At 42.6% G+C, this 20,736-nt stretch overlaps 1 protein-coding gene across 1 annotated transcript; it reads left to right on the forward strand.

The window, feature by feature from the left end:
- The first annotated feature begins 356 nt into the window (after positions 1 to 356).
- On the forward strand, positions 357 to 20,699 carry LOC147014460 (coiled-coil domain-containing protein 149-B-like). Its single transcript, XM_085850607.1, has 8 exons — positions 357 to 453; positions 5,814 to 5,905; positions 10,871 to 10,920; positions 11,648 to 11,685; positions 12,894 to 13,001; positions 18,754 to 18,861; positions 20,012 to 20,128; positions 20,508 to 20,699. The coding sequence occupies exons 1-8, from the start codon at positions 451 to 453 to the stop codon at positions 20,697 to 20,699; spliced, it is 708 nt and encodes a 235-aa protein (XP_085706733.1). The 5' UTR covers positions 357 to 450.
- The last annotated feature ends 37 nt before the right edge of the window (positions 20,700 to 20,736 follow it).

Consider the following 20,736-nt stretch of genomic DNA (forward strand, 5'->3'; position numbering starts at 1 on the left):
GCGATGATCCGTTCAGCCGTTTCGGAGTCTCGAGCGGACATAATCGGTGAATTATAGTATGAATAATGTTCACATTTAAAGTGCAACCACATTAAAGTACAAACACCTGTTTAATACGAAAATACAGCTTCCTGTGATTTACTCCTCACATCGTGCGTATTCATGATAAATCTTATTGTGTTATATAAAGGACGAATATAAATTGATCATTTTGTTGAAACTTGTAATTTCTCGATGATAAAAAACTGAGAAGTTGATGAATCGCAAAAATCGTTCATTGTGGGCGGAGCCAACTTTGTTTATCGGTTACCGTGGAAACAATAAAAGCTGACGTCACAATGACTGTTCGTCATTCGTGTTTATTGAGTTGTGCTCGATAGAGGCTGGACCTCGAGGATAGAGCACCTCGAGAAAGCACGACAAGGAAAGACATCGATCGAGTTCGTGATCATGGTAAGACGAGTTACACTTTTTAAGGGTGAAAATGATGTTTAAATTGTTATTCGTTGTTATGGACAAGATCGGTTCATCCCGCGCGCTGGACTTGTTGGGCCTCCGGGCGACGTTGAAATGTTCTCACAACGAGGCCTCGAGTCCTCAGCACGTCAATCCCAATCCCGAGTCCAATCTAATGGAGCTCACCATAATGTACCATGGAGCGTCGATGCTGCACCGAACCAGGTCTGGTAAGGGTTGTTACCCGGGTGGTTTACCACTACCAGCTGGTTTACTACTGCCTTCCCAGCAGTAGTTAAGGAAACGATTTGGAATTTTTCCATGTTTCCAGAAACTGCTCACCTCCTCTTAGCCAAGGGCACCGTGGGATCGTTAACGTATACCATCTGTAATGTCGGCAGATGGGATGCTCTCATCCATCCAAAAGACAGCGCACACATTGATCCCTCGTCCTGCCTGTGAAACGTCGGGATGACAGTTGATAGCTGGGTTGGGATTCAAACCCAGGGTAGACAGCTTTTTGATGTGAGTGTGCGTACCTCTTGGCCGTCCTGCCAGCATGCATCTACCAACCTGAACCAAAATCTAATTGGCTTGTTCTTGTCACCTCCCCAACTCATCCACCAAGTTTCGTCCGAATCCGTCCACAACCTTTTTCAACATCGTGCTATGTATCCATTTTTACCCAATCTCTCAATGGTGAAGAATCACTTTTTTAAAATATTCCGACCCAGATCCGGATGCTCACCAAAATCGAACAATTTGTCCTTGTCGTGAACCGACCCTGTCCACCAAGTTTTTTTTTTAATTTTTAACCTTGCCGAAGGAGAGGGTATTGCGTTTGGGTCCGTTTGTCTGTCTGTCTGTTTGTCTGTCTGTCTGTCTTTGTCTGCACAGAACTTTCTTGTTTTTCTCCGCAACTGTTTGTCGGATTGAGACAAAATTTTCACCATCGGTGCAACCACTGATTTGGTCATAATTATGACATCATAGGCCACGACGTGTGGCAGCCATGTTGGAAAAACGGAATCAATTTGAACGTCTGTATCTTGGAAACTGCACGAAGGAAAAAATTGAAACGACACATTGTAAGTACTCCTAATGGGGAATAGGACTGATTTTTTTTTATGATGTCATAGGTGCCTTCGTTATGACGTCATAATTGCATATGTAGAACGCTGCATGTGATTAGTTTGAAAAATTTTGAGGGTCATCCTGGGATAAAATGGTCTCTCTGAAGTGGCTGAACAGATCGAGGCGAAACTTGACACCTATTAGCGCCTATCCATGAGGAACAAAAGTACACATATGACATCATATGTCACATAGTTTGACAGCCATATTGGATTTACCATGAAACCTATAAATATATTATTCTCCTGGACGGCTGGACAGATCGAGGGAAACTTCACACAAATGTTCCCCAAGTTTTGGGTGTACAATTTTGTGAAGGAAGAATTGAAGGAATAGGTTAGCCTGGTGTTGGTTCAGTGGTTGGGGTGGTGGCTTGGGATCCTAGTGTCCTGAGTTCAAGCCCCGTCGGCCGCTGAATTAATACACCAGGGGGTTGACTCAGCCTGTCATCCTTCCGAGGTCGGCGAAATGAGTACCAGTTCCAGTGTGTGTACTGGTAGAGGGGCACTGCATCAGTGACACAGTCACGCTTAAATAAATGATAGCTACCCCGGCAGTTAAGCTTCCATACGACCACCAAGGAATCGGTTCCACGGTTTGGCAGCCATATTGGATTGAAGAAAAATATTAAATAGCATTTTCTCTGTCACTGTTAAATCAATCCACATTAAACTTCACAATTATAATCGAGTAGGGATGTGGAATACATGTTTTAAACTTTAACTTGGTGCAGCACATGGTCTGGCAGCCATGATTATTTAGTTTTTTGATCTGGGTTATTTTTTTATTTTTATTATTATTATTATTATTATTATTATTATTATTATTATTATTATTATTTTTCAATAAGGCTCACTTGGCTGTGCCTGGATGGGTTTGATGGTAGAGGAGTAGCAGCTAAAATGTGAATCCTATCCAGGTTCCTCCTGATGACTTCATCTTTGCTTTTTTGCTTGTTCAGGTTCCTTCTGATTACTCCATTGCAGGACTGTACCTCTTTGGTCATCCATTTCATTTGAATTGAATTAATTTTAATCCCATTCTAAATTAAATTGAATAACAATGAAAAACGTCATGGATCAGGGTCAGGTGTCCAATCAAAGTGGGACATCTTGGTACCCTGTCATCACTGCCAGCAGTTATAAAGTGGCAGTTCTAATTATGTCTCTTATTGATTACACAACACACCAGTACACAAACACCACACAAAATACACCACACGAAATAAGTCCTGGCGAGGGTCTGCAATCTCTGATTGCTCTTTTTCTTGTTTATGTTTTTTACTTTTCATTGTATACCAAGTCGAGGCTCATGTAAGAGTTAATACACAGAAACGTATAACAAGGCAGGAGACAAGAGGGGTGGGAGAGGGAATCTGTGGAAGGGAGAAGGATGGGGTGGGGTACACGGGGTAAATAAGATTGTACAATAGGGTCCTTCAAGAAGAAAAACAGGGAATTTGAAGGTGGTGCGTTTGGGGGGGGGGGGGGATTAACGGGGCTTATAAAGATCAACATTTTGGATGGAGGAAAATATGAGATGATGGTGACAGCTATTTTAAAGATCTAGAGGGAGGAGTGGGATTGAAGAGAGTGTGGGAGTTTGTTCCATAAGCAGGACAAAAAAGAGGATTTTTTTTTTGTCCGAATCTGTCCACAACTTTTTGAGATATCGTGATCGATATCAGTTTAGCCCCATCACTCATTGGTGAAGAATCACAAAAAAGTCTCGTATCAGATCTTGATTCAGATCTTCATGAAAGTTGAATCATTTCGTCCTTGTCACACACCCAATCTGCCCACCAAGTTTCATCCGAATCTGTCCACAACTTTTTGAGATACCGTGCTATATATCGTTTTTGGCCCCATCTCGGAATGGTGAAGAATCACTTTAAAAATTCTCGTAGCCTGATCCGGATTCAAGGAAGATGTCATGCATAGAACGATACTTGCAAAATCCTTCAAACAAATTTGACCTTAAAAATAATTGGTGGTTGAATTCAAAGAACAAACATGTAAATACTCTTCAACTGTTAAGTCAATCAGATAAAAGTTGACAATTTTAGAAGCTTGGCTTATGTTGACTTTTTAGCCTATGTTGACCTTTTGGCCAGTGTTGACCTTTTGGTCTGTGTTGACCTCAATAATACTTGTTCGTTGAACACACCGACCTGATATGCAAATCCTCTTCAAATTTCAAGTCAATGGGATGAAAATTGAGTTTAGAAATTTCACTTACATTGTTGACCTTTGGCCTATGTTGACCTTTTGGTCTACGTTGACCTCAAAAATAATTGTTGGATGATTTCAATGAACAAATCTGCAACTCCTCTTCAAATTTCAAGTCAATCCGATGAAAAGTGACAATTTTAGAAATCTGGCTTTTGTTGACCTTTTGGCCCATGTTGACCTCAAAAATAATTGGTGGTTGAATTCAATGACCTGATTTTCAAATCCTCTTCAAACTACAAGTAAATCGGATGAAAATTGAGGATTTTAGAAATTAAAGTTGTTGACCTTTTGACCTCAATAGTAGCCTTCTAGCTGTGACGAGCTCTACTCGGTGGTGAAGTTTCATAAAAATGGGTTGAAAATTGTGACCTGTAGGCAATTGACAAACAAATGAAAAATCACTCATAGAGCGACGCGTGGCAAAACAGAACAAAGTAGAATGGCACTCGGAAGAGCGCATACATCCCCCAGGCTGAACAGTTTCCGTTTTATATCCCACTTATCGGCCAGATCTGCATCTCTCCTGAACCAAAATCTAATCGGCTTGTTCGTGTCATCTCCCCAACACATCCACTAAGTTTTGTCAAAACCTGTCCATAACTTTTTGAGATATCGTGCTGTATATTGTTTTTGGCGAAGAATTACTTTAAAAAAAATTGTGGTATCCGGATCCGATTCCGGATCTTCACCAAAATGAAAATTATTCGTCCTGGTCACACATCCAACCTGTCCACCAGGTTTTGTCTGAATCCGTCGACAACATTTTGAGATATCCTGCTCACAGACAGACAGACAAACAAACAGGGGTGAAAACATAACGTGTCCGCCTTCGGTAGTGGAGGTAATAAGACTTAGTGGGAGGGATGGGGACAACAACAGGGCATCGAAGATTTTCTTTACAAAATGCAATCAATAATGATTTCTTGGTAGTGTCATATTCCATGCTTATCTATATATATAATAGAGCAAGTGTTTATATGTACTGTATGTCTGCACTAAACCCATTGGTGGGACTGCTGGCCTGATGCCACCCACAATTGTAACGAAAAAAAAAAATCATACATCCACCATTTTGGTCACCTGAGGATTCCTTTGGAAGCGTCATATTCACAATCGCCATGCCCTCCCTATAAGTTTTTAATTCAATGCAAAACAACCGAAGCGACTGTTAAAAAGATCATCAAATACCGAAAGGTTGGAGCCGACAGGTGTCATGGCCTTGTGAAGGTGACAGAAACTTATACAGGTCTCAGGCTTCACACCTCTGGTGTCAGCCTATGGGCCAGTGCAATTCGAATTATCCGAGTTATATAACCAGTGTATTATATATTATGCACATTGGCAGTACCCATGGTTTTTCTTCATGTACGTAACCCGGTTTTAAAATTTATTTTCAGGAGTGATTGTGGCATCAGTCCTTTGCCTATACACCACCAAATATAGGGGTTTATCAGAAGAATGTGTTGTATGCCTGGAACCAGACCATCCGTCGGGCGGATACTCTGCTCGTTGTTATAATCAATCGTTCCCTTTCAAGGAACTTCAACACAGAAGGCCATGAGGCCCATAAAAGGGTGCATTTTTATTGCTAACTTATGATTGTCCATACTTTGTCCTTTCAAATGCTGAGCATCAGGGAAGGAAGTACCTTGTAACATTTTTGAAGTTTTTGGTACAGTGAGACAAGGGTTCAAACAGCCGACCTGTCAGACTCAGAGCGGACGCTCTCACCATTACAACCGAGTCTCGTTATAAACGGGGACAACGTGTATTTACCATTTTGTTCAATGACAACACTGGAATGAACGAAAAGTTTAAACGAATGATTTCTTATCACGTTGCAGTCTTGTCACCTTCGGGGTGTTGAGAGTGTTGGAAATTTTGAAGGATTAAAATGCATGCCGAAGCAGATGAATGTAAATGAAGTTAAATACATTTCAATGCAGTTTTAGTCCATTGAAGATTTTCAAATATGTTTTTGTGTTTTTTTAGGGCAACTCTGCGAGTTCAAAATCCTCCACCAATCAGGGCCAACAACAATCAAAAAAGGAAGATGGAAGTTTTTCCAGGAAAAAATCTCCGAGGTAAATAACAGTTTGTTGGCTTGTTGGGAAATGTTAAATCTTGTAAATATTTCATCTGTTTACTTGAAGGAATTCATGATTATAAATGGTTCTCTACATTATGTTGGAAAACAAAATGAAGCACAAGAGCCACTGAGTAGTGGGAGAGGGCAGAAGAAGCAAGGCCAGATGTTAGCTTATGTACAATCGAGAGCCCACCAACTTACAGCCTCCAGCAGAGTGACAGCCCTTCAAAATGCAGCTCTTGTCTTGATATTCCAAAGGTGGGGAATACCTTGTTTTTGACCACCTGAAGAGGAGCGAGGTGGGAAGCAGGAGCAGCAGCCTAGAATTTGGAGCCATACCCCATGGAGCTCATTATGAAAACCTTGTAATATGTGATGAACTCGGTGCAGCTCATTATTGTCCAGACTGTGGCGAGCAGTTGGTGCTGTTATCATGGAAAGTTCATGATGATATTATCATAGAAAGTTATGGCAGATAGTAAGGCTCGGGAGTTCCAGGGACTGCATCTCTTCCAGTGGCAGCCAGAGAATTGTGGATTGGATAATGTAATGGATCAAATTCAAAGGAATGTTGATCAAGTTATGCTTTCATTCTATCCATTATAATTAACATCAACAAAGGTAAACTGAACACCAAAGGAAGCAAATTTTTGAATGAACCTTTCGTCAAAGCAAAGAGACGTATTTTACTCTCACAAAGGGTTAATGCCCAAAACGTCAGCTTTCCTTTTTTCCTCCAGTAGTCGGCATCTTTCTGTGTATTTGCTTAGTTAAGTAAAGGTTTAAAGTAATCTGGTTAATTTGGTTAAAAAATAATTACTTTTCTTTTACAAACATTCTGGCACAAGTCTTGTTCCACTAGTATTTGATTAAATTGTCTGTTTACCCCAACAGTGAAAAGCTCAGGCTTCACCTTGCTCCAAGACTTGTGGTGTGTGGTTTCTGCCTCTTTGGGCATGGTCATGTGAGTGTGGCCTGTTGCTGGTCGCAATCTCTGAGCAGGCAATAGTACATACACATTCAAACTCTAATGATGAAAAAACAAAAACTAAAAGCGCGGGCTCTTCAGAGGTATGCCGCAGGACAATTAAACTGTGTTTACACGATTCCAAGGCATCCCCAAAGGCTGTCTCATGTCAAGTCTTTCTTAGTAAATAGTAAATATAATGGCACTTATGAATGCGATGCACACCTTCATACTAAAATTTGGCAACTCTCTGGATATATACCGGATATATGAACCTTATAGAATCAAAAACTGGTTTGCCAATTTCTCCAAAATCTGCATACGTGCTCAGGGTACTCAGGGTCTGGTCAGGAGCACAAATGATATCCTTTCCCTGCCCCCATCGCGTGAGGGTGGGGAGACGACTTACAATTTTCGCCTGAACACATTGCATAACGCAAGTGGTTTAACCTCTGACCACCGCCATAGGGAAGGGGTATTTAGGGTAGGAAATGATTCCTATGCTGAAAAAAAATGTATTTAATTCAAGTTTGGGTGAAAATCACTTCTGTCTACAACTATGTCCTGTAGTCACGCTAATTGTGAGTGAAAATGATAACATTTCATACAAAAATAAGCAAATTCTCTACATGTATAAATGTATTTTGTCGATTAAAAACATGCATCGGTTTCCACGATCCTCTCCCATGCTCGAGTAAGTGATTCACTGACCCCATATTTCAATCCTAGGCGGAGCACGTATTACTGGTTAGTTAAAGTTTACACAAAGTGCAACTGAGAAACTCTTGAATAGAAATTTCAGGAAATAATTTCTTTTTTTTTTGGATCAAAAAGAATAGTTGGAAAACAAGAGATCAGTTACATGAGTGATCAATCACTCCTCTTCCACATAAGCATCATGATTCTTATAATGGGCGTGATGACGTGTTCTCTTCTCCCATGCCTGTCCCTTTCTCTTGCTGTGAGACATGGCAGACAGGGCAGACATGGCACGTGCCTCTCTCTCCTTTAATCTCCAGACTTTACTTTTGGTTGTAAGGCGCAATCAAATAAAAATATTTAATTTTGTACTAAGTCTCGCATTAGATTCTTAACGAAGTCATGCAATAGATTCATTTTCATTTTGATTCCAGGTCACGCATTAGAATCTTGTGGATATGACACAGCAGGAAGAGCAACAACAACAACGATCGGACAAACTTTGGACCGCCAAGATGGTGATGGTCGGGTTCAGAAAGAGCTTTTTTGTGTGCAGAGTCAAGGCTTATAGAAGAACGACAACACAGATACATTTTGTTTTGAAAGAAAAGCACCAAAATACGTCTTGAAGGAGTTCAGAATAGTTGATGGAAAAAGAGAAAGTTGACATGATACCCATTCTAGACATTAGGAGGAAGAGTAGACAGCTATGTATGTGTTGAATGAGATATGTACAAAAAGACAACCCCTTAGCACAGTGGTCTTCATGATTAGTTTCGAGAGGGGCCACTTTTGACGGAAAGACATCAGTGTGAGAGCTGCCACACCACCTGCAGGACTCCATAATGGCTGCTACTCGGCCCCGCCTCCACATAGTCTTCTTCGTCGCGGTTAACCAACTGGACTGCAAGCATAATTGTTTGTATACTGCAACAACATCCTGATGTAGTTATGTTACTTTTATGCTTCACGATGGAACACTCATTTGAAACCATTGGGTCAATTTGACACCATTTATGGTGGATTGTGATGGGGCGTTTTCACATTTGTGTATTATCGGCTGCACGTCAGGGGCTGCACTTTAGACCACCAGGAGCCACTAGTGGCTTGTGGGTCGTACAATGAAGAACAGGGCCTTAGCCTCTATTAGTACCAAATTTCCTGTAAAAAAAACCACAAAATTATTTATAAATGTCCATAAACGAAAATGTCCAGAAACAAAAGTCGGTCAAGTTGGTGGACATTAAAAATCTCCTCCAGGGGGCAAAATCCTCCAGGGGGCATCCCAATTCACTGAATCAAACACTCTGTGAAGATCAACAAAGACTGCGAGCAGCCCCTGCTGACACTCTCATCTGCATTTGGTGAAGACCCAAAAAGCAAGGATACGGTCAATTGTTGATCTCTTTGGTGTAAAGCCCGACTGCTTCTGGGCACCGATGCTGAAGCAGAGGGTGGTGAAACCTATCAATAATGATCTGAGCAAAGACCTTGCCATACACTGAGAGCAGCATCACCCCTCATTAATTGTTGCAGTCCTGGTGATCACCCTTCCCTTTCCAGAGTGGGACAACAAGATCCCTCTTCCAATCAGTTGGGATGATGCCTGTATTCCAAATAGAGCACAGAACTTCATGCAACGACATGAGTACAGCATATCCACCAGCCTTGAGAAGTTCAGCATGGATGCCACAGATCCCAGGAGCTTGACCCTATTTCAACCGGTTCACCGCAGCTTTTGTTTCCACAAATGAAGGTGGTTCACATTTGAGTGGAGCATCAACAATTGGGAAAGTAACACCCCTGACATCCAACTCGACAGCTGGTGGATCAGCCTGGTACAGCCGCTCAAAGTAACCGGCCCAGCAGGTCTTCATTTTCAGACTCCTCCATCAAGAGCCCACCACCATCTGCTCAAATTGCAGTACACCGAGGGACGGGCTTGGAGGAACGCAATTCCCAAATTCCTCTGTAAGCAGGACGAGAATCATTTGACCACAGGTGATGCTCTACCCCTCACAGATTGCTCGCACATAGACCTCCTTGTCTGCCCTCAGCGCACGTGCAGTTTTAAGCCTCAATTCTCTGAACAGCTCAGCTCTGCCATTAAGCCTGGTCCTGCGTCTGGTCAATACCATCCAGTGTCCCTTGGGAGAAAACTAAGTGCAATTTATTCAGCAAATCCACCAAATCTCTGGCTGACACTATTTCTTCTATCTATATTGACAATGAACCCATTGCAGTACTTTTGTTCATTCGACAACATTTTTAGGTGTTGCCATGGATGACAAACTTAGCTGGACTAATCACATTTCATCGATTGCAAAGATTATTTCTCGAAACACAGGCGTACTGTCGAAACTTCATACCTTCCTTCCTCCTTATATTTTATTCTTCGTTTCCTAAACGACTGTAACATTATCTGGGCATGCTCTTGTAACAATCAGCTACACTCAGTCTCAGTTTTTCAAAAGTATGCTGTAAGGATCTGTACCCTTTCTCATCCATGGGACCACACTGCACCTCTTTTCACCAAACTTAACACATTGACAATTTTTGACATCAATAAATTACATGCAGGGATATTTATACACAAGCATATCGATTATCTCCTTCCACAAAATAATCTCTTTCTCTACAGCAGTCCATGATATCCACACTCCTTTCACTAGTTCACAAGATAACTTATTTCTACCTTTTACTCGCACATCAGACTCGATTAATACACCACGTTATTATGGGCCACATCTTTGGAATAGTATTGATGGAACAGTTGAGACAGTCATCTGTGGCTCAGGTTAAGTATTATAAATTATAATATAACATGAAATAAAGATTATATACATATGTGGGAAAAATTACATTCCCAGACCAGGAATCAAACCCAGGTCCTCTGGAAAACCACCCCAGTGCTCTGCCATCTGAGCTGTCTGGGTGACCCACAGGCTGAATGGACAATTCTCACACATGCAGATGCCACTCTCTTTCCCCTGATGCTTCCAGGGCACTTGCTGCCAACCACAGCCAGCATTGGATTGTGGGCCAAGGGTAAGTCGTGGGAGATTGCCAAGGGCAAGACCCCCCCCCCCTGGTCGGGGGAGGCTTACACTTGGCAATCGCTTTGTGATCGGATATCTAGTTGTGTTTCCAGTTTTGATGCATTATAAAGCTTACATTTTATAATAGTTACTATTCTTCTCGGATGAATATTCTCAGACATTTGTGATTTGCATGCTTTTGTCACTCCATTTTTTTTTTTTTTAGAAAATAACAATCGTCTCTTCTTTTATGCAGCAATTCGAATCCGAAGACGGACAACAATACACATAATGAGCCACAAGATGGTGAGTTTTAAGAAACACAAAAAAGTTTTAAGAAATGTATTACAAAATGTTCACAAGTTGGAGAGTTGGAGAACAGGGATTATGCTTAAACTTGAGTAGATTTCAAACAAGGCTCTCTTTTTTTTTTTTCCTGTGCAGACAGGAGATTAAATCCCTTTTCTACAGTTGACAAGCCCCGAGTGAACAGTGAGGTTTAACTTAAAGGGGTGGACAAAAAAAATGAGTTAATCATTGAAAGTGGGTGATGCAACAGGAATGGAAAAAATGAAAGGACAAGTGGACAGGGGGTCATGAGACCAAGTGAACTTTTATGACTGTGTTACCTCATCTCCACTAGCAAGTTCAGAACTTCTTGATGCTGTGACTGGACCATGCTAGAAGCAAACTTCGATTTTGTCTCCAATTACACTTCACAAACATTGTCATCACTTCCATAAACTGTGGGGTTTTTTTTGGGTTTTTTTTAAAACAGCCCTTAAATAGGGAAAAAATTATCTTGTTGTAATCACTAATTCCTGATGTGCAAACCACCAGGAAATACACTGACAGACATGTGGTTACAGAGTTGCATACTTTTTTTTTTATAAATCAGAAGAGTGGCAGCTGTGACAACTGTTCATAACTTCAACAGAGCCACTGAGCACGTGTATAAGGCATTTAAAGAAATTATATACATTTGGAAAGGGAAAAGTGATAATTACTAACTATAATTCTTATTGTGCCACAGAAAAATCACAAGCAGCTGAAGCAGCACATCACATTGACGTAAGCCTTTCATGTACAGTATTTATCAATGAAAGCTCCGGCTTTGCCTTCCCATTTGAAAAAGCATCCTGTCCTAGTTTGGAGTGTATCAACCTCTTTGTGATGACGAGTTGTTCATACGAATGTCTGAGCACAATCATATGCTTTTACAAACAGCTTGCTATTAACAACCTATCCCATCTGGTTCATAACCTGACTATTGAATCTCATCAGAGTGCATCACAGGAAAAGAAATGACAAAAAGTCCGTCATCACCATGTAGATGTAGATGGGACGGCCCTTTGCCTGATTCTTAAAAAAAGGTCTGACGTTTAAGAAGCTCGCAGGAATTTGGAATTTGACCATGGTGCTGGCGAAAGCTTACCATCTCTTCATGAAGGACACTTTGGGATCTCTAACATCCACCAACTAATGCGAGGAGACAGGACGTCCAATTTAACGTCCAGGATCTGAGGGACCGCACGCACATTGATGCCTCACCCTGCATGAAAAATACCAGGATTACAGTTTATAGCTGGATACGAGATTCAAACCCAGGCAAGATAGCTTGGAGGTGAATGTACATAACTCGAGGTCATCGTACCACCCTAAAATCCACATGTTATAATATTACTTTATGATGTCACACATTTTCTGATGGTATTCCAAAAGTTTGTAATTATTTGGCCCATTCCATGAAATAATTTTGTTGTTAATGTCATATTGAGTCAGATGAATGGACCCGAGATAGGTAGAACTCAGGGAATCTCACTAATTTGTCAAAAGCTCAACCACTGATCTATTGAGTCATCGGGGCGATGGAATCATAAAATTCTCGTATTTCTTATCACTGCAGGCGACGATGGCTGTCTTAGGTGCCTGCTCAGAAGTGCACTTTAATATACCTTTACTGAAACGTGCATGGAAAGGAGGAATAACCCCCCTTTTTGTTTATTTGTGTTATGTACATAATGCCTTGCCTGCGTACCTTCTTTGTGAATGAGCATGTGTGGGCCAATTATAACGGATATAGAGTAGAACCCCATGACGGCTCCATCCAATACCATGAATCCATGAATGTCTTTCCTTCTCTTGGATTTCCCACATGCATTTGTAATACGTAAATTGTTTCTTACAGCCAAAGCAGAACCTTTTCATGAGCAGTCCAATGGCATTTCCTCGTAAAATGGTGTGTGTGTGTGTGTGTTTGTGATGGATTTTCTTCTTAGGTGGATTTAGCTGAAGAATTGAAGAAGGCAAAGGAGCTAAACATGGCTCAGGCAGAGGAGATTAAAATATTGAAGCAGAAAGCTGCTGAGTCGAAAAAGCATCACCAGGTACATTTGTCCCTGTATTCTATCCTGTGCAGCAAATGTTTATTCACAAAATTTGTCTTTATCATGCAGTGAACTGTTTCGTGTATTCACCATTCAGTTGAAATGGGTTACTCTTTTCTACGTTATATTAATGCTGTCTGAGTATCCATGATAATGCAGAATAAAACTGGAAGGGCACTCTTCGACATCGCGATGTCACCAGATATACCTCCACCCACATTATTACATCATTATATACGAACTTGCACCAAGTTTGATTTCAATCCCTGAACCCAGATTCAAAATATTAAATAATTCTGGCTGCTAGTAGACTATGCATCCGATCAGGTTGAAATTTAAAACGTATTCCCCATGACCACTAGATCATAATTATGACATTTTACATCAATTGTTGAAGCGGTTCAAGAGAAAGAATTTTTTTAAGGTTTTCGTTCAATCCAATATGGCTGCAAAACCATGTTACCTATGACATAATAGGTGCAGAAATTTGGGCTCCTCATGGATAGGGAATCATACCTATAAAGTTTCACCTCGATCTTTTCAGCCATTTCGGAGAAAAAGGATTTTTGAAGGTTTTTTATGTTAAAAACAATATGGCTGCCGAATCACAGAACTGATGATGTCATTAATTTTTTTCCCCATACAGTTGAGCCCGAGATGACCCTCAAAAATTTTCATACAGATCAGACAAAGCGATCAATGTATGCAATTATTACATCAAAACAAAGCCACCGATGATATCAAAAATCACATTATTTCCCATGGGGAGTACTTCACATATGCCGAGTTTCAACTTATTCCATGACGCGGTTTCAGAGATACTGAGGTCCAAAGTATTTCCTTTTTTTCCAACAAGACTGCCACACCACATGACCTATGACATCATAATTATCATCAAAACATTCCACATTAGTAATCACATCTATGGTGAAAATTTGGTGTCAATTGGATAAGCAGTTGCAGAGAAAACAGAGAAAATTAGCACAGACGGACGTAAGGACGGAAACCCCGGAAACATCATGCCTCCGGTGACTTCGTCAGCAGAGGCATAAAAACGGTCTTTGTAAGGCCTCGAGTATGTCTGTGGGTGGAAAAACATTTACAACGAATTTATTCAACCAAATGTTCACAGAAGAAAGGTCAAAGATAAAAGACATTGTTTCTGCAATCAGCACACCTCTGTCAACACCTGGTTGACAAAATTCAGGTAATGACGGGGTTTTCTTTTTCTAATTTTGCCAATTTTCACGCAAACTTTTCACAATATTTCCATTGGTATATTTGGTGGGAATCTGTTGGGTGAAGCATTCGATCTTATCGAGTGATTACTTGCATCGTCAGTGGTGTTTTTCACCATTTCACTCCTTTTGATATGCTGTTCTAGTAACCAACACTCTTGTGGCTTGGATGTAGCTATTGGCATTGTTTATAAAGATATCTAAAAACAACAAACTTGTCATCCTTGAAAAACTCATGTCCAATGCGTCAAGCTTGGGTACATCGAGCTTGCGTTTCAAGCATCGGTTTGGGATGTGTTTCTGCCGTGCTCCTGCTTCAGCATTATAAACCATAATTAAAGCCATATCAGTCATTAATTTTTATGAATTCTTAGAAAATACATTTAAATTTTGCACAAAGACGTCAATTCAGTTTGCTTTTGTTCCGTTAAAAGCATTCACATTATTTATTCAAACACCATCCACAATTACTTCTTTGAGAGGAGAACGCGTAAGACTTCGAGTCTTCTCTTGTTGTTTGACTTGTTGACTTGTCTTCTCTTGACTTGCTGGAGTCGAGTCTTCTCCATTGTATTATCTCAAAAATAAGAGAATAATTTTTGGGAAGGATGACAAGTAATGAGACAATTTGAGTTCATTTGTAATATTAATACCAAAATGATGATGTCCCTGCTTTTTTTTTTGTCGCATTCTGAATGCTTTGACCAATTCAAAGGGCGGAGGAGCTCCTTGTGAGCCAACGGCCATCCATATCTAGTGCCCAACTGTGTCTGCGGACGTCCTCCTGCAGTTGGGTCACTTCTTATTAGGAGGTTGGTGGCAGGATTTGCACTCCAGCCACCGTAAAACCCTTCATTCCGCAAAACGCAAAAACGCAAAAAAATCTGAAAACCCACTCCGTGGGAGTACCTCCTGTGCAGCTTCCCTTCGCAGGGCAGCTCACCGGATGATGGGATTGGGGCAAAGCCTTCGGGACCCCCAATCTTTGATAGGAGCGAAACCACGGGGTAACATCCCTGGGTCAGATTGCAGGAGAGTGTGTCGGAGTGGTGCTGAGGTGTCGTCCACCAGACGGCGGTCTCCTTGGGTTAACCTGAGGCGGTCCCTTCGGGTGGGTGCCTGGAATGTCCTATCCCTAAGAGAGGATGATCACCTGTCTCTGTTATCATCTGAGCTCAAGCGTTTGGACATCGGGATTGCAGCTTTCTCTGAGGTTTGGAGACTGGATTGCGGCGAGATAATGGTGGGTGGTTACACCTACTATTGGTCTGGTCGCTCTGATGGTTACCATACCCAAGCAGTTGCTGTAGCTGTGTCCAATAAGCTGACCCCAATGATAATTGAGGTAACACCGGTCAACGAGCATATTATGAGATTAAGGATTCGTCACTCCTTAGGTGTCATTTCCCTGGTCTCTGTTTATGCTCCGACTGAGGCGAGTGATCTCACCGTGAAGGATGCATTCTACGCCACACTCGAGTCTGTGGTTGATCAGTGCCCCAGACGAGATACACTTCTAGTCTTGGGGGATTTCAATGCATCGACTGGAACTGATAGGGACGGTTATGAGGTGTGTGTTGGTCCCCATGGGTCAGGAACTATGAACCAGAATGGCACTAAGTTCCTTGACTTTGCAAGAAGTCATGGACTTAGGGTGGCTGGTTCATGGTTTCAGCGCCCACAAGCTCATCGCTGGACTTGGTATTCCAATGCTGGCGGTGTGGCAAAGGAGATTGAACATGTCCTCATTGATGGTCGTTGGAGGATGATCCAGAACTGCAGGGTCTACCGGAGTGCTCAGTTCCTCAATACTGACCACAGGCTTGTTGTAGCAACTCTAAAGCTGCACCTTAAATCCTAGAGAATGGTACCATCCCAGCCGAGGCTGGATGTTGCCAAGCTCAGGGATGAGAGAGTAGCTGAGGAGTTTGCGAACATGCTGAGTGGACATTTGGGGGGTCTGGGTACTTTGGGGGGTCCTGAAGAGTTGTGGAGTGCCTTCAAGACCACCGTCCTTGATGTTGCGGTGGATGCCTTGGAGCTCACCGCAGGGCAAAGAAGAATTTTGTCTCTCAAGGGACACTGGATACCATTGACCAGAGTCGCAGGGCCAGGCTGAATGGCAGAGCTGAGCTGTTCAGGGAGCTGAGGCGTAAAACTGTACGTGCACTGAGGGTGGACAAGGAGGCCTATGTGCGAGGAATCTGTGAGGGGGTAGAGCATCACCTGTGGATAGGTGATTCTCGTCCCGCTTACAGGGGAATTCGCACATTACGTTCATCCAAGCCCATCCCTCGGAGCACTGCAGTTCGAGCAGAGAGTGGTAGGCTCTTGACAGAGGAGTCTGAAGTGAAGGCCCGCTGGGCCGGTTACTTTGAGCGGTTGTACCAGGCTGATCCCCCAACTGTCGAGTTGGACATCAAGGGTGTTACAATCCCTGTTGCTGACCCTCGAATCAACTGTGGTCCACCTACGCTTGTGGAAACACGGGCAGCGGTGAACCAGTTGAAACGGGGCAAAGCTCCAGGGATCTGTGGCATCCATGCCGAACTTCTCAAGGCTGGTGGAAATGCTGCACTCGTGTCGTTGCATGCAGTTTTGTGCTCTGCCTGGAACACAGGCATCATCCCAACTGACTGGAAGAGGGGCCTTGTTGTCCCTCTCTGGAAAGGGAAGGGTGATCGCCAAGACTGCAACAACTACCGAGGGGTGACGCTGCTCTCAGTGCCGGGCAAGGTCTTTGCTCGGATAATTCTCGATAGGGTTCGCCACCATCTGCTTGAGCACCAGCGTCCAGAGCAGTCAGGCTTTACACCAAAGAGGTCAACGATTGACCGTATCCTTGCACTTCGTGTCCTCACCGAACGCAGACGAGAGTTTCGGCAGGGGCTGCTTGCAGCCTATGTTGATCTCTGTAAAGCGTTTGAATCAGTGAATCGGGATGTCCTCTGGAGGATTCTTGGTCTTCGTGGGGTGCCACCAAAACTGATCGATCTGATGTCTGAACTCTACTCTGGTACTGAGAGTGCTGTGAAGTGTGGTGGTACCATCTCTGACTTATTTCCAGTTGTTACTGGAGTTCGTCAGGGGTGTGTACTTGCCCCCACACTTTTCAGCACTTGTATGGACTGGATTCTAGGGAGGATGTCGGAGAGATCAAGTTGCGGTGCGTCATTTGGGAATGTCAAGATCTCGGACCTTGACTTTGCAGATGATGCAGTCATCTTTGCGGAGACTTTAGATATCCTTTTGGGGGCCCTCGAAGTGCTGAATGAGGAGTCGGAGCCGTTGGGATTACGGGTTTCTTGGGTCAAAACTAAGATCCAGGCTTTCGGTGACATCTTGGATGCTGCTGTCCTGTCTGTGTCTGTTTGTGGTGAGGATGTTGAGGTCGTGGAGAGATTCACTTACCTTGGCAGTGATATTCATGTCTCTGCTGGCTGCGAGTCAGAGGTCAATAGACGTCTGGGTCGGGCCTGGGGAGTCATGGATTCACTGGATCATGGGGTGTGGCGCTGCCGGTACCTGTGCGGGAGGACGAAAGTCCGAGTCTCCAGGTCCTTGGTACTTCCAGTCTTGCTCTATGGGTGTGAGACTTGGACTCTGACCAAGGATCTGAGACGGAGACTTAATTCCTTTGGTACCAGGTCTCTTCGGAGAATCCTTGGCTATCGCTGGTCGGATTTTGTGTCCAACGAGCGGTTGCTGAGAGAGACTCGGATGAGATTTGTTACCTGCATAGTCCGTGAGCGTCAGCTGCGGCTGTATGGACATGTGGCTCGTTTTCGTGACTCTGATCCTGCTCACCAGATTCTCTCAGCGAGGGAGTCTCATGAGTGGAGGAGGCCAGTGGGTCGACCACGTGCCTCATGGTTGCAACAGGTTGACCATCATCTCAAGGAGATGGGGATGGGCCTGGCATCTGCCTGGGGGATGGCCAGACGGAGGCCCCTGGAGTACCGGCGGAAAGTGGACGCAGCGACGCGCTGTTCTGGCACATGCTCCCATACCTGACCTGATCAATTCCTATCTCAAGACAAGGAGAAACCTTGAAGCTGATTCCTTTTCGCAAATTGTAACACCAACATCTTACTTTGAGTGTTTTTCCATTTACATCTCTTGTACCTTTTGCTCATACATGATTTTGTCCTTATAATTGCCTTTTATAGACCATTTGAGCCTTTTTTAAATGTGAACTTCTTGTAAACTTTCTGTTTTAATGGAGGTGGGGACCAGGTGGTGGCATTATAGATACAGTGGGGGGGGGGGGGAGGGATGTAAGGAGTATTGGCAAAAAAAAAATGTTTGAAAAGGTGAGGAGGATGATGGACGTGAAAGGTTTAGCACCTGGCATACGAGAGGAAGAGGGACAGTAATTATGCCTTTTTGCCTATATAATATGTAGATAGTCCTAAACGGATTTTACAAACACAACCGAAAAAAAAACCCATCAGAAATAGCAAACACATTAACATTTAATTATAAAATGATGTTTGGATGGATTCCCTTCACAGATGGAACGAGACCATCTGGAAAAACACTTCACAATGAAGAACAAAGTCCTCGGGGAGGAGAACAAGAATTTGAAGCAACAAAATGCTGAGGCTCATGATGATTTAAAGGTGATGCGTTGTGATCATCACATGTCCTATGAGGATGATATATCACACACAAAAATTTCTTAATCATCCATTAACCTGTTTAATATTGTGAATACGGTTGATAAGGCTTCTATTTTATTGTGACCACTCTCGGCATGACAGGTAGACAAGTTTAATATGAATTTAAAAAAATTATGAAATGTCACTTCCAACTTTTAGGAAATTGCACCAAACTTCCGAAAAACGCTTCTGGCCAGACACTATACAATTGTCGGACCCCGCTATTCACCGGGGAGATGTTCCTGAAAAATGCCGCAAATGGTGGGGTCAACCATTGTTGAGGCAATGTTTTTTTTTTTTTAATTCACATGGTCTCGGCTCAGGGAAGAGCGATTACAGAAAACAAATCAGGCCACAACATAACAAAGGGAACAGCAGGACAAAGGGGAAACACCAACAGCAGGGCAGAGGGAGAAAGTAGGCAGCGACAGACAAACAAGGGATGCAGGTAATCATGAGGGGTAAGGGATAATGCAAAGGGTAGACAATGTGGATACATAAGCAAAATTGTGTTTGACCAGTTTGTGATTTTGTCAAGGTCTGAGGAGAGGAAAAAGGCTACTGTCTGTTTGTCAGAAGGATGAGAAATGTCATGGCAGAGAGTGGAGTCGTCGTTGAAGAGATATAGAGGAATTTTCAGTCAGTGAGATCGTTGTTGAAGATTTGGAATAATATGGGGCCGAGAACACTACCTTGGGGTACTCCAGTCTTGACAGGGAGAGGAGATGAAAGGGTTCCGTTGAGAGCCACGCATGGATTACGAGAGTGGAGGAAGTCGGTAATCCAAGAGTGAAGTTAGCCTTGGATTTCATAGGCAGACAGATTGTAGAGAAAGGAAGGACGCCAGATTCTATCAAAAGCTCGAGATGTGTCCAGAGAGACGGCTCTGATCTTATGTCTGATATTGAGGGTCTCCACCATTGTTCAGAGAGAAGCAGCATGTTCAAGGGAGAGTGACCAGGTCTGGATCCGAATTGATGACGTGAGTTGAGGCTGTTTGAGAAAAGGAAGGATTTTACATCAATTGCGATGATGGATTCCATGACCTTGGCAAAAAATACCAAAGGCAAAATATATATTTTTTGTAATTGAATGCACGATCTTTCCACAGGTTTGGAGAGACATGTTTGCAAAGCAGCGGAGCAATGATGAAAATTCTGCACCCAACCACTTTATGAAGCGTGACAGAGAGCATCTGGTAGAGCAGATGGAGGACATGAAGGAACTGGTATGGCAGTAAATTGTAATAAATGTTCATTTATTGCATAGCACCTTGGAATGAGGATTTACGGTGTTTCCAATTGTGAGATGAGATTTTTCTTAACAAATTTCTTCCATAATGAACATTGATTCAAATTTGAGGAAGTTACTAAATTTTGAATTAAAATTTACAAGGAAAAAAAAAATGACTGTGCTTTTCAGAAACCTCTACCAAATCAGATTTTTGCCTCTGGTAGTTTATCAGTGACAACTTTGATGAAGCGTTGTGGCAAAGTGAACATCAAACTTTAGTGTATTTCCTCTCAGCAAACAACACCTCTGAAGTTTTTGTGCCACATCACTATATTCTTCTGTTTACCCATGTGGTATCTGTGTTGTGATTACAGATAAAACAACGAGACACAGAGATTCAGGCAACAAAAGAAAAACTTGGTGAAGTACAGACAGAATGTGACTTCTTCAGGGAAAAGTTACAAGAAGTAACCCAACTGCCTGACAACCTACTTGGAAGACGAGGAAGTTATAATTTCGATGTCGATGAAATGTGCAAGGAGAACAGGCATGTACCGCTCTGCTGATGAGAATGCACTGTATTTGATTTTGTTTTTTTTTATT

Source organism: Eptatretus burgeri, chromosome 13 (genome assembly GCF_056783735.1).
Source record: "Eptatretus burgeri isolate ZD-2024b chromosome 13, Ebu_testis_v1, whole genome shotgun sequence".
Lineage (NCBI taxonomy): Eukaryota > Metazoa > Chordata > Myxini > Myxiniformes > Myxinidae > Eptatretus > Eptatretus burgeri.